We start from the raw sequence: 16,870 nt of genomic DNA on the forward strand, positions 1-16,870 counted from the left end.
GGTCAAGGAAAGTAGTAAAACAAACTCTAATTGTAATTTGAACTATGTATATTTAAATGACAATAATAAATCTTTGAAAAATAATATCAGTCTATATAGAATTTACACCATTTGTAGATGAAAACTGCTGGTTTTATTGACGTCCGTATAAATAATGCATGGTTGCTGTTTTGTCAAATGCTGATTCATCTAGTTCTGTACATGTACCTTCCATGTAAAACTGTACCTAAAAGTAATATGGACATATTTTATACTTGTGTTACATGTTTTTTTTAAAGGGTGACTATTATTCTCCTACACTAGGGTATAGGAGTTGGAGTTTTATTAATAGCAATCACTGTGTCCGTCCGTTCGTCAAACACATATTGGTTATCCCAACCTTCTTAAGTACTTCCGAACAGATTGACCTCATACAAGTGTCAAATGCTTGGGAGATGAATTTTAGTTGTAACGTGTAAGCTCAGTTATAAGGTTGAATGAACTTCATATATAAAATTAAGAAGATGTGGTATGATTGCCGATGAGACAACTCTCCACAAGAGACCAAATGACACAGAAATTAACAACTATACATGTAGGTCACCGTACGGCCTTCAACAATGAGCATATGTTCATATGTTCGTCACACATTTCGACAGTACAACTGAACATAATTACTAAATATATTTGTTCTGCAGATTGACTGTGCTGACTTGTAACGTTTGAGTGCTTTTCAGACCTATCAGAGAACTACTTCCTGTTTTCCGATACTTTTGAAATACCAGTAATGGTATGATTCGTACGACAACGAGTGCAACTTCTTGATCACTTTTGATAAGTTCTTTTTTTCTTTTTCGCTACCATTTACCGGACAAAAAAATAAGGTCAGATCACAGTATAAGGGTCAATCTTAATAAACCAGCTAACTATTTCATGACGAAAAGATTCTAAAAATCTAAAGCTGTATTACTGAACGTCAAGGACATGGGAATTTTATAAGATTTAAACAATACCCCAGTATTATTTTTGTACTCAATATATATTTTGTAAAAGTATTCCTAATATGAATGCATACCCATTCGCAGTAAGACATACAACGAATACAAAAATGTAGACATGAAAATAATGAAATACATTGAAGTTTAGTTTTACTTTACGGATTTGGTCCAACATCTGCCAAGATTTCTTCGTCCAATAGCACAATTTTTAATTTAATTTATTTTTTTATTTTATTTTTATAAGCATTCAGATCATAATTATGCTCACCATTTCCGACTTTAAAAATGATTGCAGTTTCACATATTTTTCCTGTTCTTTACTTGCTTCTAAATATAACGTATCTAGATGACGGTTAGGATCCTTTGAAAGATCACCAAGCGGTATTCCTGAAAGATATATTTCATAAAAAAAAATCTAGAAAAAAACAGTCGTTAGTCAATAAACAATTTATTCGACTTACGAATTGATCTGACCATAAAGTCGTAAGATATTTTGTGAAAGGGTGATATTTTCTAAAACATTTGAACGTGTATTTCTTCAATTTTATGCAGAACTTTGTTCATAAGTTCATAATATTTGCCATTCCATATTAAATATTATATATATATATATCTAGTTATTACAATTTCCCAGAATAATCCAGGCAGAGACATTTGGAGGCGGTAATGGCTTTAATTCTTGTGTTACATGTATTGATATAATTTTGTAAGACATGATATACTTCAAATGTATGTACGTGTTATTACTTTTCATCAAAATGTTTGTCATTGTAGTATTCTTTAAAGGTAGATGATGAATGGATGGATAGATGGATGGCTGTTTAACGTGTCCAGTAGCAAACTAAATGCAAATTCAGGACGAGAACACGATAATGTGATATGAATATACACCCTGCTTTGTACTTAACCGACACGCTGAACCGGAAGTAGACCTCAGAATATATACTAGATATGATCCTTATAAAACCTTCATCAAATTTGTTTTTCTATAAAATTACACTTACCATGCAAACATGACATGAGATCATTGTCTGCAGAATTTGTATCATTTTTTTCTTGGAGTTTTTTAACCATTTTCTTTATAATCTCATCTGTGATATTGAAGCAATTCTGCTTCGATGCTGCCAGCAAGTAGTTCACATATTCGATTGGCACATCCTTACTTTGATTGGACGACCAATCAGAATAGAAAAGAATGGCTTCTTTTTCCGTCCTGTAAGGTAAAATGAGTCACCATAAAGTCACGTATTTCATCAAAAAAGGTAGAGTTTCATTTCTCTTGATGTGTTGATGCCACGTAATGTTCCCCGAGCTTGAGTTGTATATATTGAAAAGTTTTTGTGTGTTTTGCATGCACACGTATAAAAATTGCGGTTTTTATCCAACGCAATCATAGGTTTGAACGTTGTTTTCAATTTAGACTTGTTGAAAAGTTTTTGTGTATATATATTTCTTGTTACCTAACATAATCTGTAAGTTACGCCTCTGTCAGGCGCACCACAAAATGGTGTATTTGGGATTTATGCTATATACACGGGTCTCAATAAAAATGTTCTTGAGATGGTTTCTATGTGTATTACTTCACTTAGTTTTGGTTTGTTTGGTTTAAATTACTGAAGAGTCCTTCCGAATTATTTGATTTATTCAAAGATCTTTGTTCTTCAATGCACAGTTTTTGGTGTAATCGAAATCAATCAAAGAATCAGTCAAAACAGTACTGCTAGGGCCGTTTGAAATTTGCAATGAGGTTTGAGTTTCTGTAATTTTTTTGAAATGCCGTAACTTTGAGACGAAGAACAATGAAAGCACTTTTCAGTTTTTTACTTTTTCAAGTACGTGTAGAGGTTTTTTGTCATAAATGTATACATACTATCTTTTCTTTTCTTTCTTTTCTATTCCATGATAAACCAAAATTGCATTTCAGACCTCGAACTCCATTGTAGTCAACTTAAAGTAATGAAGCATTTAATAATCTTTTTTACGCGGAGGTTTCCTTTTCAAATTCTAATGAATAAATCCACATGGTGCTAAGGCTAGGTGTAGTAATTTCTATTAACTTAACATTTAATTTTTGTGACATTTAAATTTCCATAAACTTCTGATAATTTCCCTGGTAAGCACGAAGATGATGGAAGACGTTTTTGGTAAGTTTATCAAATTTAAGAGTAAAAATATCAATGATATTTTTGACTGTTAACATTTGTGTTATTGACTATCAGAAGAGTTTGATTTTAAGAAGAGATAATTTTAAATATATATGCTACATTTTGTTCTTTGGTTGTCGTATGGTGCAGTTTTTTTTATGTGTCTTCATATTTGTTTCTGTAATTTTGATGCGTATGCAGTCTCAGTTAGCGGGACAATATTATTAAGAGAAATTAATAATGATAAGGGCCCCTTCGATAAAAGGTAAAAATTTTAAAAGTTACTTTTAATTATCAACCTCTTGACACGTACATAGAATTATGATTTTATAAACTGAATATTTTACAGTGAATATCGAAATAATGGTCTTGATATTGGATATATTACCAGAACAATTGCTTTTTGGTACATGCATGTCATATTATAAGTGTCTACCACATACATAATCAGTTTTCAATATAATGGTTAAAATTGAGAATGGAAATGGGGAATGTGTCAAAGAGACAACAACCCGACCATAGAGCAGACAACAGCCGAAGGCCACCAATGGGTCTTCAATGCAGCGAGAAACTCCCGCAACGGAAGGCGTCCTTCAGCTGGCCCCTAAACAAATATGTATACTAGTTCAGTGATAATGGACGTCATACTAAACTCAAAATTATACACAGGAAACTAAAATTAAAAATGATACAAGACTAACAAAGGCCAGATGCTCCTGACTTGGGACAGGCGCAAAAATGCGGCGGGGTTAAACATGTTTTTTGAGATCTCAACCCTCCCCCTATACCTCTAGCCAATGTAGAAAAAACAAACGCACAACAGTACGTACAGTAAAACTCAGTATAAGAGAAGTCCGAGTCCGATGTCAGAATAGGAAACAAAAGAAAATAAACAAAATGACAATAATACATAATTAACAACAGACTACTAGCAGTTACTGACATGCCAGCTCCAGACCTCAATTAAACTGATTAAAAGATTATGTCTTCATCATATGAATATCAGGCACAATCCCTCCTGATAGGGGTTTAGTATTATACCGTCATAAAATATACGAGAAGAACATAACCCGTGTCATGCCAACAACTGGTTTTAGAATAAATGTGTGTAATTCCGATGCAAAGATCCTATAAGTGAATTAATATTAAAGCCAAAATATGCATTCTTTAATGACCTGACAACAGTATCGTAACTATATCCCTTCTTAATAGGTCTGTTTAAAGGTTTTGTTAGCTTTTGAGGTGAATACTGACATTTTTGTGCTTTGTAAAGAATATTACCATAATAGATTGGATGTGAAATACCCGAACGTATCAGATATCTGCATGTTGAGTTATATTTACGAATGATGTCCTTATACCGATGATAACATTTAGTAAATGTTTTGACTAGTTTATGATATCGAAAATCCTGGTGTAATAATTTTTCAGTAATACATAAATTTCTCTCGCTAAAATCTAATACGTTGTTACATACACGAGCGAATCGTATAAGTTGAAATATATAAACACCATCTAAAAATGGATAATTAACGATAGGAAATGAAAAATCATCTCTTTTATCATAAATTTTTGTATTAAGCTTCCCGTTAATGATATAGATATCAAGATCGAGGAAAGGACAGTGGTCATTGTTAGTATTAGCTTTATTTAAAGTAAGTTCAACAGGATAAATTTCTGTAGTATACATACTGAAGTCGTCATTATTGAGAGCCAATATATCATCCAAATATCTAAAAGTATTGTTAAATTTTTGTTACATATAAAACAACTAAGTTATAACTGTAGAACTATGAGAACTGTAAGTTATTTTACAAATGATTCAGTTAATAAATACAAATATCAATATGGATAGGAACAGGTATCTTGTATTGCAGGACCCCTCCGAGTTTTTGCAAGGGTTTTTTTTTAAAGTGTAGATAGAGTCGAACTCTCCTTACACGATACATCGAATTTAACGTCCACTTTCCGACAGGACACTGTGTTGCGTATTCATACATCCAGCACAACCAAACGCCCCTTATTTTCATGGGTTTTACTGTAGAACGGATGATTTTTAGATGGCCCATACATTTTGATCGTTTAATTTTTTCACGACTTATATGACTCGGAAAGGTTTAGAGCTTGGTATATTGTATAAGCACGAACATCTGTCTATTGTTAAAGACTGAATGTTGTCCACTAGATGTCATTTGATTGTTTTTGTCTATTGGTTGCTGTTTCATTGACGTATAACCATACGTAATTCAGATGATCTTGTATATAAGTTTCTGAATTTAATAGGTGGTCTGAGGGCAGAGTAATGGCAAACAACGATTTTCAAAACAGCTATATTAATAAGGAAGAATCACTGCTTGGGTTTTAAAAGGTTGAAAACACTTATCGTATTGTTTAATAAACTGTTAACACAGAAATATGTCTCGCCTATTTGTTATTTTGATAATGCAAATGTTGAAATTAAAATAGCAATACTTTAACATGTAAGTTATGCAAATATTCAAAGTCAATGAACCATGACTGAAGGTACAGGGCTAAACAATCTCCATGGAAATGAGATGTGCCAATGCTAATACAACTGCAAACCAAATACCATTGACTTTTCGTAAGTCGTTCCCTTTAAACAAACCTAAACACAAACATTAACTTGTAAACTATGTAAAAGTTTCAAAGTCAATGAACCATAATTAGGGGGTGGGGTTATATAATCTCCATGGAAATGGAACTTGCAAATGCCAATACATTTGCTTACCGAATATCATTGACTTAACATTAGTGGTTCATCTTAAACTGAATTAATCACAAACTAATACACGTAAACTAAGCAAAAGTTTCAAAGTCAATAGACCATGTCTGAGGGATAAGGACCAAATACTCTCCATGGAAATGAGATGTGCTAATGCTTATACAACTGCATACCAATTATCATTGACCTACCACTAACGGTTCCCCTTAAACTGACCTAATCACAGTCAAACTAATACGTCACGGAAAACTAAGCAAAAGTTTCAAAGTCAATAGACCATGAATGAGGGGATGGGGCCGAATAATCTCCATGGAAATGAGTTATGCCAATGCTTATACAACTGCATACCAAATATCATTGACCTACATGTACTACTAGTGGTTCCCCATAAACTGACCTAATCACAAACTAATACATGTAAACTAAGCAAAGTTTCAAAGTCAATAGACCTTGACTGAGGGGGCGGGGCCAAATAATCTCCATGGTAATGAGATGTGCCAATGCTAATACAACTGCATACCAAATATCATTTACCTACCACTAGTGGTTCACCATGAACTAGACCTAATCACAAACTAATACATTTAGATTTTAAACGATTAATCAGGCGTCGCTTTTATATATTAACGCAAAATCCCGTGTGGAAAGACTTTTTCTAACTTTGATAAAAATCGCCATGAACTTTTAATGATAACATATATAACTTTTAAAATGTCGGGATGTGTCGTTGCGGATTGCAAATACTATCTTTAACGATATTCATATATGTAAATAATGTACATAATGGTGGAAGGATGATCCAAAATTCATGGATGTGGTGATGGGATCCACAGTCACAGCACTATTGTAAATAATATGCACCGCCACCCAAAGCACCTGTTCAACACACAGAACTTGTGTGGTTCTTTTTTGAAGGGGGTAAAGATACAGAGGTAAGGTAAGGTAAGGTTGACGCCGCCGACGCCGGAAACAGCATACTTATGTCTCGCTTTTTGACTCCGTCAAGGCGAGACAAAAACCGCTATAGTAAACGTGTGAAGCAACCTGTTGCATGGTCTCTGAAGAAAAAGGAATAAACCCGAAATTTAATTTTGATTGGTATGGAACTACTTTTTCATTTTGTAGGATTGAACGTGGTTAATACTTATACTGTCCATAAAACAATACCTCTGCAGCTGTGAAAAATGTTCTGGTTCTTTATCATAGGTGATATCTGCTTTAGAGCTGTTGGTAATTGGTAGTGGCGAAAGATTACTTGTCTCTCTCTGTGTTTCAAATACTAAAAAAAAAACGCTGATTATCCAGCCAATGCTGATTTACTGATGTGGTTAAAATGTAATACCATAAAAAATAATCCAATAAAATGTGATAATGCTGCCTTGTAGCAATTTAAATCATAGCTTGAAATGGATGTGATCAAAGGTACATGTATACATTTACTTACGCTAAAACTATAGCTTGAATCGCTTTACTAGTATTTTGAGTAAAATATAATGCAACAAGAATATTTCTGTTGAATGGAAACTGTGTGTACCAAAATCCTGTCTTGCTGATCATTTTTGCTGTTCAAAGTTTCCGTCTAACTTAATATATAGTTTTCAAGATATAAGGTAAAGCATTTAAAATTTTGTTTTAAAAATCATCATTTAAGGGCAATAACTTCTTAAATGAATCGACTGAAGGTTTCAGTCATATCTTGTCTTGCTGATAATTTTTACTATTTCTGTCTATTTATTATAGTTTTCAAGATTATAGCCAAGAATACAAAAATGGTAAATATAGTCATTGAATGGCAATTACTCCTATAAGGAATCGATTGACTATTTCGGTCTTTTGACTTATGTATAGATCTTATCCCTGCAGCACATTTTAGCTGTAAAATGTTTCTATATATTAAAGTTTTCAAGATTATAGCAAAGGCTATATTAAAACAATTATAAAAAATCGTCATTTATTCCCATAAGGAGTTGTCTTTTTTTGGTCAAATGAACAGTGGGTAGATCTTGACATCTTTAAAACGTTTGACCTGCCGCATTTTTTCTATCGATAACGGCTTTTGCGATTATTCATGTTTACCCTTATGTTCTATTTCTACTATTCACGGCCATGTTGGTTGGCAAGTGGAATCATAAGACAATGTTTTTTTTTTATCTAGATACATAAAGATGATCGTGGCAAAGTTTGGTTTAAATTTGCCGAGTAATTTCAGAGAATATCATATTAAAAATAACAGACGACAGACGACGGACGCCAAATGATGGTAATAGCCTACACTTGCCATATGCCATTTGGGTCTTGTTAGCTAATTATTGGTAAACATCAAAGAATCAGCAACCATCAACACGATCAAATACTAATAATAATTTTGAATTCAATATACGTTCTTTAATGCTTGTCAATAATTGTCTACATAAGCTACCCTTCATCCGTTGTAAGACAGAGATCATCAAAAATTTGGAAAATAAAGGCTAATTTCATCAATGGGAAACACTAATAAAGTCTATCTTTTTGCTGGAAGGCATACTCGTAAACATGGGATGGCGTAACATCTATACATTGCACTGTCAGAAAACTCAATATTGATACACTGTTCCAAAACGAATGTCAAATAAACTGTTTGAAAACGAGATATTATGTTGCAAATCTATAAATTCCCCTTCTTTAAGAGCTATTAGCTACGATTTATACCCCCAAAAAAAATAAAGTATGATTTTTGATGTTGTTTCAAACGTTAATAAAAGCGAATTATTGAAATAATAATTGTTTAATAGTTTTAAAATTAGTTCATTTTTGTAAAAATAAGCTAAAAATAAACATCTTGCAAGACAATGATATTACCTCATTTTGGTTTGTATGCATGTAATCTTTAATTTCACCCTAAGTTGGAGATGAGTTGTGCATGTGCTCAGCATGTTCAGTTAAAATAAGGATAAACAAAAGAATGCCAAAAAATTGAAAAGTGAACTAAGCGAGCCACCTGGAAGAATCATTTCGTTGATTGATATAGCCCATAATTAAAATCTTTCTTATCCGGTTAATTCGATGTCAACTGATCCTAAAATACTCATAACAATTCTGTTTTTATTAAGATTTAATGCATTGCTTATTGTTTCCTGTGAAACTTTTGTAATTCTGGTAATTGAGTATGTTATAAATCAAATTAAAGAGGTTGAGTCATTTTAGTGGAAATGAATTTGGTAGCTAATGCCCCTTTAAATACCTTTTGATTAAAACTACTAGTACTCATTCATTGAACTTCAATCTGAGCTATGTACAATCTCTTCAATAGTAAAGGAATCAAGCTTTCGAAGATAAGCTCTAATACTACGCATGAGTTCTGCATGGTGCACCAGGATCCTAAATTTCAATGGTTTTCCGTAAATAATTTTTCGTAAACAAAAAACAAAATACTTAACAACGTCAGAATGCCACACTAACTAAATAGATTAATACGTGCATATAGGTAGATTTATTTTATCAAAATAAAGTTAACCACAGTTTTAAAATAGCATAACAAACAAATACGTGAAAAAAGATTATAACAAGCATTATTGATTAAACAGACAAATAAGTTAAATTACGCAGTGTCGTATTTTCAATGTGATGCATGTACATGTTATCGCAAGATAACTTGGTAATCATGAATACCTACCCGGATATTCTATCCTATTTGTTTTGCTTTTACACTAAATGACTCATGTTTACAAAGAACCAAATACTCCAATTCAAAATATCACAGCTTCATGTGTACTTTGAATTCCTCACAACATAAGGACGTATTTTTCTAAACACCAGACAACATTAAAATCCCTCAAGACTGTCATTCAGATTGATTTGGACAGATTTTACGTATTTTTCAAAATAAATTAAAAGGACATTCTTAACCCCCCAAAAAAAAATCTATGGGAAGTAAAGCAATGCTAATTTTGTTGTTTTTCAGATACAATCATCATAAAAGTTGTTTACAATAACAAACTAAATGATAACGTTTTTATCATGTTTATCTTAGGATAATTATGTGTAAAATCATTGAAAAGTATTTTGAATATATTATTCAGTCGCTTTAATATTTCCAGTAGATTTCAACATCTCAATTCATTCAAATTTGTGTATGATCCTACATTAATAGTCGAGCACTACCCTAGGGTATCGTGTTGAAAAATATGTACACTTTGTTTGAAATAAAAAAAATACCCGCACCAATTTGAGAGGGAAAAAATGCCTATGCAAAACTTAAATTACTTTTAATAGTCATCAAACTTATAAGTTAAAACTGTGCCACTTTCAGCACTATTGGCTATATCGTGGCTTCAGTGTTTATTTGTGCTGTTGGTAGAAGAAGCCGGGATGACAGGAGAGAACCGCCGACCCTCACCAGGAAACTGACAATCGTAGTCAATAAGGATTGGAGTCGAATGCACCTGTCATGTGCAGAATTGGAACTCAAAACCTCGGTGTTTGCACTACAGGTCTCCGTTCGACATTTAACAACGAACAAAACTCATACCGCACAGCAGGCTATAATAGGCCCGACATAACAAAATGTAAAATAATTCAAATGAGAAAACCAACATAGCCTTTTTACTTGATTTTTAAGTAAAACTGAAACATTTATTATCATAGAACAATTTTCATTTTTTTTAAAAGTTTTTAAATATTATTATTTTTACAGAGGATGACCTTGGGGTCATTCCGATGTATTGTTATCGCCTAAATTTCCATTATGCAAATTAGTTTTGGGATTTCAACCGATCTATAAAAATTATAGATCCGCGGTCATTACAAGGGAAAAAAGTGCATTTTTATACCTGCGATTCCGTTCTCCGTTCGTACGATGTTTCATCAAAAAATGGAATCATTTCAGTTGTTGATTTAGTACTGAAAATTTGACTGAATTATCTCCTTATTAAGTACGGTTTTATATGTTTAATAGGTGTTTAAGAAAGAGGTCAGGTGCTCATGTTCATTCATAAAATTATCGTTCATTCATGAATTTATCGTAAAATCAAAATCACTACACAGGTCACACAGGTTGTATACGTAGTGTCAAATGATTACCTGTATAGTATCTAAAAATAGACAAACTTAACTGACTCCCCTTACTGTAGTGTGTGATAACATTTTGTGAGGGAATTCGATGTTTGCTATACCACTGTTCATTTCAACGCACTTTATGACGATACCACTTTATCAATATGAATGAAATTTTTTGCAGTGTTTTAAGAAATAATTTTACTTTAAAATCGCGTATCATTTGTGAACTATTAAATGTTTTACAAGGACGAATTTTCTGTATAAAGTCAATAATTGTGTGAACTTTTGAAGCCCAAACATTTATAGCCTTAAATACGCTAATGAAAGATCCGAAAACTATACCCATACAGAACGACATGTTTTTGAAATTGTAGCAAAACTTTTGGTTGACAAATTTTAATTCGTTATTGCATAAATATTAACTTGAAATATCTGTCATTTTCTCCCTACCCAGTTTACCTCTATTACTCATTATGATGTGGACTTGACATTGTTATTGAATTTGCAATTTGATTAGATTAAGTTATTATTAGATTACCTTCAAACTGTTCATGCTTTTTCGTACGAGTATATTGATTAAATCAGAGCGTGCATGAATGTGTACAGAAAATTAAATGACCTGCAAACTGGACACTGGACCAGTCCATATTATGTTTTATCAATGAATAGATTTTTTTTTTTATTTCCCAAATTACAGGGCCCATAAAGGGCATAAAATCAGATACAATTGATTTACATTATTGGTAACAACAACAATAATAGCGGCATATAAATAGATATTTAGTATATAAGCATTGGTCAGAATCAGATGAATGAAACTTAAGGTATGAAAGGTAACAATTGCCACTTTTTATCTTTTCACATAATTTTCCACATACACATTAGATAAATTATTTTTGATAGCCTATTGCGGAGAAAAAAGAGAAAGATTACTGTATTAACGTTCTTTTCCATTAAATACGCCATTTTTCGAAGATAAATGCAGAATAACATTTATGCACGGCTACGCCAGGTAAAATTGTTGTTTATCCTAAAAAAAAAATACAATTTTCAGTTTCATTAGAATATTATAATAATAATAAATCCCAAATTTATGTAGTCATTAGATAAAGTCCTTATATGTCCGATCTGCCTATTTTGTGGACATCAAAAGACAATACGATCGTTTTAAGGTCAATTTCGTCTACCTAACACAATCTTGTTAGGCACTATAATGAAATGGACCTGAAATTTATTTCACGTTTCCTGAAAATTGATAAATATCAAAGCAACATAGAGCTGTTTGTTCTAGTTCGTATAATGACAATTTAATGTCATGTTTGTTTTTGATGACCCCCCTTTTCGGGATTGCATCAGAATTATAGTTATCTCGTATCGCATGAGGATGACACATGTCAACTGAGCAATTATGTTTGGGACTTAGTTTTAAGAAATGACGTCAAAGTAACATTATGAAAATATTTTTAGTAAGCTGAAATATATATTTATTTTTTACATGTTTATGTCTTGTAAGATATTTTATTTCTGTCCCGTTTTTCAACATTTGCGTCTGGAAAGTTGAAATGTTTTAACTGAATGGTTAATTTAAATTAATTATGAAATCAAGTAAATTAAATTAAATCAATAAAGGAAATTATTGCCCAGTTACAAACACTACCAGGGGATAATCCATAATGATTTTTTTTTAGTTATATGTTTCAGCACATGTATAATTAACCCCAACTTTAGCCTGGTAAACTTGTTGTCTCCTTGTGAAATATAAAACATATTTAAAATGATTTCCTGCTAAAGTCTTATATTGATATAAAGTTAAAACCGTCTTGCTTCTCACTAGTCAACACTCCTGTCCTGTCAGGTTTAATTCTTATATATATGGATGAAAAATAAAAGTCCACAAAACATTAACATGGTAACAATTGCTTTTACAGCCTTTAAGACTTTGATTTATTTTTACAGAAGAGTGTCCACCATGCACTTGCATTACACTATAATAATAGTAGAATAGTATGATATACAAATAGATGAAAATTAAATATACATGCAACCGTAATATTAATATAATATATAACAACAAACCAGTGTATTCTCTGGAACTATTATTATATTAGTATAATAGTCTAAGGTATACTGATTTGTATCACTACAATATAATAGTTATTACGGTGAGGTTGAATTTCCTGTCATTTATTCATCATCCAAGCACGAACTTGTATAAGAAAAAAAAATATCTGTAAATTAACCTCAGTTTCAGGTATAGAGATGTGATCTGTTTCTGTGACATGTGCTTTTGACCATCCACAAGAACCTGCGGTCATCCGATGTTCAGTACTTCAGTACTTTGATTAGTATTTGAGATAAAGGTGGCAAGATAATCAATTTAATTTACTTCTTCGTGGGGTCGGACTGTTTTCTTTTGCACTTTTCAGTAATCACGTTGAGGTTCATCAGAAGGAATTGAACAAAATTTACTCTTGATTATAGACAAACCTGTGTATTATAAACAGTTTTAAGACATGGTATGAACTAGATAATATAAATATTCAAATGCATTTTGTGTCTAAAAAAAATTCTATGCTTTTGATATTACTTCTTTTCGTCGACACAGAGGGTGCTGTAATAAAGCAAGTTTTGAAAACTGTTTGAGACGTCCCCTCATTTAAGTTTTGGTAGAAATTGTATGGATTAAAATCGAAAATAGGATAGATATCTACAGGACAACAATATGTGATTTAAACTGTGAACATGTATCAAATGAAATGCAGATGCTTGTTTATTTTACCATCATCTGCTTGCTTGGAAAAAAGGAATATCAAAATTCAGGAAAGGTTTTAATTTGCTGTCACATAAATTGCATTTAAATTGTATTTATCCAGTTCCTCCCATGACTTTCCCAGATGCTTAGGTTTTTCTTTATTCGGAGTAAATTTTGGTGTGTAAACACGGCCAAATTTGTCGATTTCTTCTGATGAACCTAAAAAATCTGACTCCTCGTGTCGGTATAGTACAAAGCAGGGTTTATTTATTTATATCTCAGTAATGTGTTATTGTCCTGAGTATGAATGTAATATTTGCTGTTGGACGTTCAACAACCATCGACAAATCAATAATAAATATCAGACTTCGACTCCGGAAAGAAACACCAATGTTTCACCTTTCACGATGTTTATTTATATTGTAACAAAATTAATTATGCATTATTTCAAACTAAGAATTAACATTATTTATAATTAACAAACCTCTTTCATTATCAAGATGAATCTTAAATGGATTTTTCAAAAATCTTTCATAACGTTCGTACACTTCCATTTTGTCTCTGTTTAGTTTGAACCCAAAATGGACAGGAATGACGATTAAATTGATTTGAGAACTGCTCAGTGAACTTTGGATGACAAACTGTTTGTGACAGACTGAACACTTTTTATAATCGAAAAAAATACACTGCACAATACCTATTCATGTTTGCAAAATACAATTTTTTATAAAAAAAAAATGATGGAAATTGAAATATGAATTTAAATTTTAAAATAATAAAAAAAAAATCTCATGTGTAGTTCGATTTTTCACTGGCGTAGATAACTTTATTCTTTAGGAATATAAACGTACTCAGGCTTCAGCATTTCTTTTCTTTTTCGGAAGGAAAATTATATCAAGGTATGCATAGTGGAAAGTTGAATTATAATGTTATCTTTTTTTCCATATTCCATTAATTTTGTCATTCCCCAATACAAATGTATGAATGCAATAGTCTTAGTTCAAACCTGTTATCGTATCATGTTAAATAAATTTGTCAACATTTGATAAATTTGAAACGATACTTTAAATATTATTATTAATTATTCAATTTTCAATTTGAACTTTAAATGCATAAACAAAATTATATCTCGGTATCATTACTACTGTAATATAAAATACAGTTTATTTGAATTTGTTCTGTCGAAACATGTCTGATGCAGAACTAAAATATTACGTAAACTACGCATTTTTAATCGTCTGTAAATTTCAAAAAAAGTAAAAATAGATCCGGTCCTTTTCTGCACAGTTACTTCACCCAATGGTGATCAAGCTGACACTTATGATAGTACGACTACATATTCCTACGCAACACCCGCATTCACTTGTGATACTTTCAGAAGTTCAAAAAGTTGTCGGGACATTTTGTCATATTGACTTTACGTTTGGGTCATTGGAATGAAATTCAAATTAAAACACAGAAGTTGCTGCGTTTATAACGTGTTAGAACCTCAGAGTCAAAAGTTGGGAAACATAAAAAAAAATCACTATTGCGCATATATTACTTTTACCCATATAGGGTGTATTTTTTGTAGGAAGCCTACACAAACGAAAGAAGAAAAATATTTTGAGGTCCATATTACGCGAAAGTTTGATTTACACAATAAAATAATAAACATTTTAAAACCATTTTTTCGAATTATTTCTGCTTAAAATATTTATGTTAAACAATTAATTATTTTAGATTCTGAATAAAGAAAGTGAACTTTTTATAGAATGCAAAACCAAAATACATAAAACAAGAAGAAGAAATAAAAGAAATTGGACGCATCAATCGTGCTTTCTTAACTAAAAGTTAACCAAATAGACGTGATGATTAGTCACATGACATTGAGGGAGTGTCATGTTTCTGCACACTAAGACAGCTGGATTAATAGTTCGTAGGAGAAGTCAATGTCAGACATATGTAACAAAATTTCGTTTTCGATGGCTGTAAAATTTCTCAAGCTTATCATTTTTTCAAGTCGAACACATTGCCTATTGAAATGCCTTCAAATAATTGTTCTTGTCCAAAAGCATGCTCAAAATATTTGATATTGGGCGTTCAGCTAACACATTGGCGGATCCAGGATGGGATTGAACCCCCCCCTTTTTTTTCAATCTTTTTTTTTTTTTAATTATGTGAACGTTTCTATAGTGTTCCGAGGGTTGGAACCCCTTTTCAAAATGACTAGATCCGCGCCTGTAACACCAAGCAAACAAACATTTATCTTATAAAAAAATCTTTGATTCTATTGGCTCTTTAGCAGGAGATAGTAGACGCAATAGAAACGTAACAATCCCATGATTATCATCATTACTGATCATAATTAAGTTGACGTTTGAAGTATTTGATTTGATACAATTAGAATCGCTTGATTTTTGAGATGGTATTGTAAAACCTTTGTACCAATTTAGTATGGGAACTGTACAAGATCGTGTTTTCCTGTATAGTTTGTTACGTTGCTGTATGAAATATCACCGAAGTACAGCAACAGTTATTACAGTGTAGGACGGCATAATTTCACCTTTCCAATTTAAGTAATGTTTAGCTAACAGCGAACTTTCTTTGATACGCTATTTTTATTATTGTTTTGCTTGCATGTGTTTTTTTGTTGATGTTTTATTTATGATACGAGTATTATATGGGTAATTGATGTTTGTTGTACTAATTTTTAATTTACGCTGTTTTATATTATTTTTGTTATTACCCAGGGGCCGTGTCAACGAAGCCGTCTTAGGACTAGGACTGTCTTATGATGGTATTAGGACACGTCTTAGTCCAAAGTCAGGTTAACGAAAGTCTACTAAGATAAAATATGTCCTAAATTTGGTCCTAAAGTTAGGATGTATACATAGGTGTCTTAGGATGGTCTAAGGATAATCCTAAAAGTTACGATGTCCTAAGTCGAAATAAAAACAACAAATATGGCCGCTGTGTATGTTCATGTTTCTGCCAGATAATGGACACAATCAACAAATTGATTATACTGCCATAACATGAAAGACGACGAGAAAATAACATTTGCCGAAACAGGGTGTTTAGAGATAGAGACAATCCATTAGATTATTTGTACGATGTTGATATTATTCGCAAATTTAGACTTTCTAGACCAATGATTCTACAACTTTGTAGAAAGTTTCAAAATAAACTCGCTAGGCCGCCTATAAGATACCATGCCATTCTCCTGTCTCATTACAAA

At 31.9% G+C, this 16,870-nt stretch overlaps 1 protein-coding gene across 1 annotated transcript; it reads right to left on the reverse strand.

Annotated features, from left to right (window-relative positions):
• Window positions 1-69: 69 nt before the first annotated feature.
• LOC127703036 (uncharacterized) lies at window positions 70-14,267 on the reverse strand. The gene is made up of 5 exons (XM_052207419.1): window positions 14,135-14,267; window positions 7,032-7,143; window positions 1,982-2,190; window positions 1,246-1,364; window positions 70-226 (listed from the first exon to the last, which is right to left on the reverse strand). The coding sequence occupies exons 1-5, from the start codon at window positions 14,202-14,204 to the stop codon at window positions 134-136; spliced, it is 603 nt and encodes a 200-aa protein (XP_052063379.1). The 5' UTR covers window positions 14,205-14,267; the 3' UTR covers window positions 70-133.
• Between the last annotated feature and the right edge of the window lie 2,603 nt (window positions 14,268-16,870).

This window comes from Mytilus californianus, unplaced genomic scaffold (assembly GCF_021869535.1).
Source record: "Mytilus californianus isolate M0D057914Y unplaced genomic scaffold, xbMytCali1.0.p SCAF_5, whole genome shotgun sequence".
NCBI classification, from domain to species: Eukaryota; Metazoa; Mollusca; class Bivalvia; order Mytilida; family Mytilidae; genus Mytilus; species Mytilus californianus.

Coding starts and splice junctions, on each gene's coding strand:
- LOC127703036 (XM_052207419.1), bottom strand. CDS start 14,204: ATGGAAGTGTACGAACGTTATGAAAGATTTTTGAAAAATCCATTTAAG. Junction 1,365..1,981: donor TCTCATGTCATGTTTGCATG/GTAAGTGTAATT, acceptor TATATCTTTCAG/GAATACCGCTTGGTGATCTT. Junction 227..1,245: donor CATTTTTAAAGTCGGAAATG/GTGAGCATAATT, acceptor TATTACTTTTAG/GTACAGTTTTACATGGAAGG.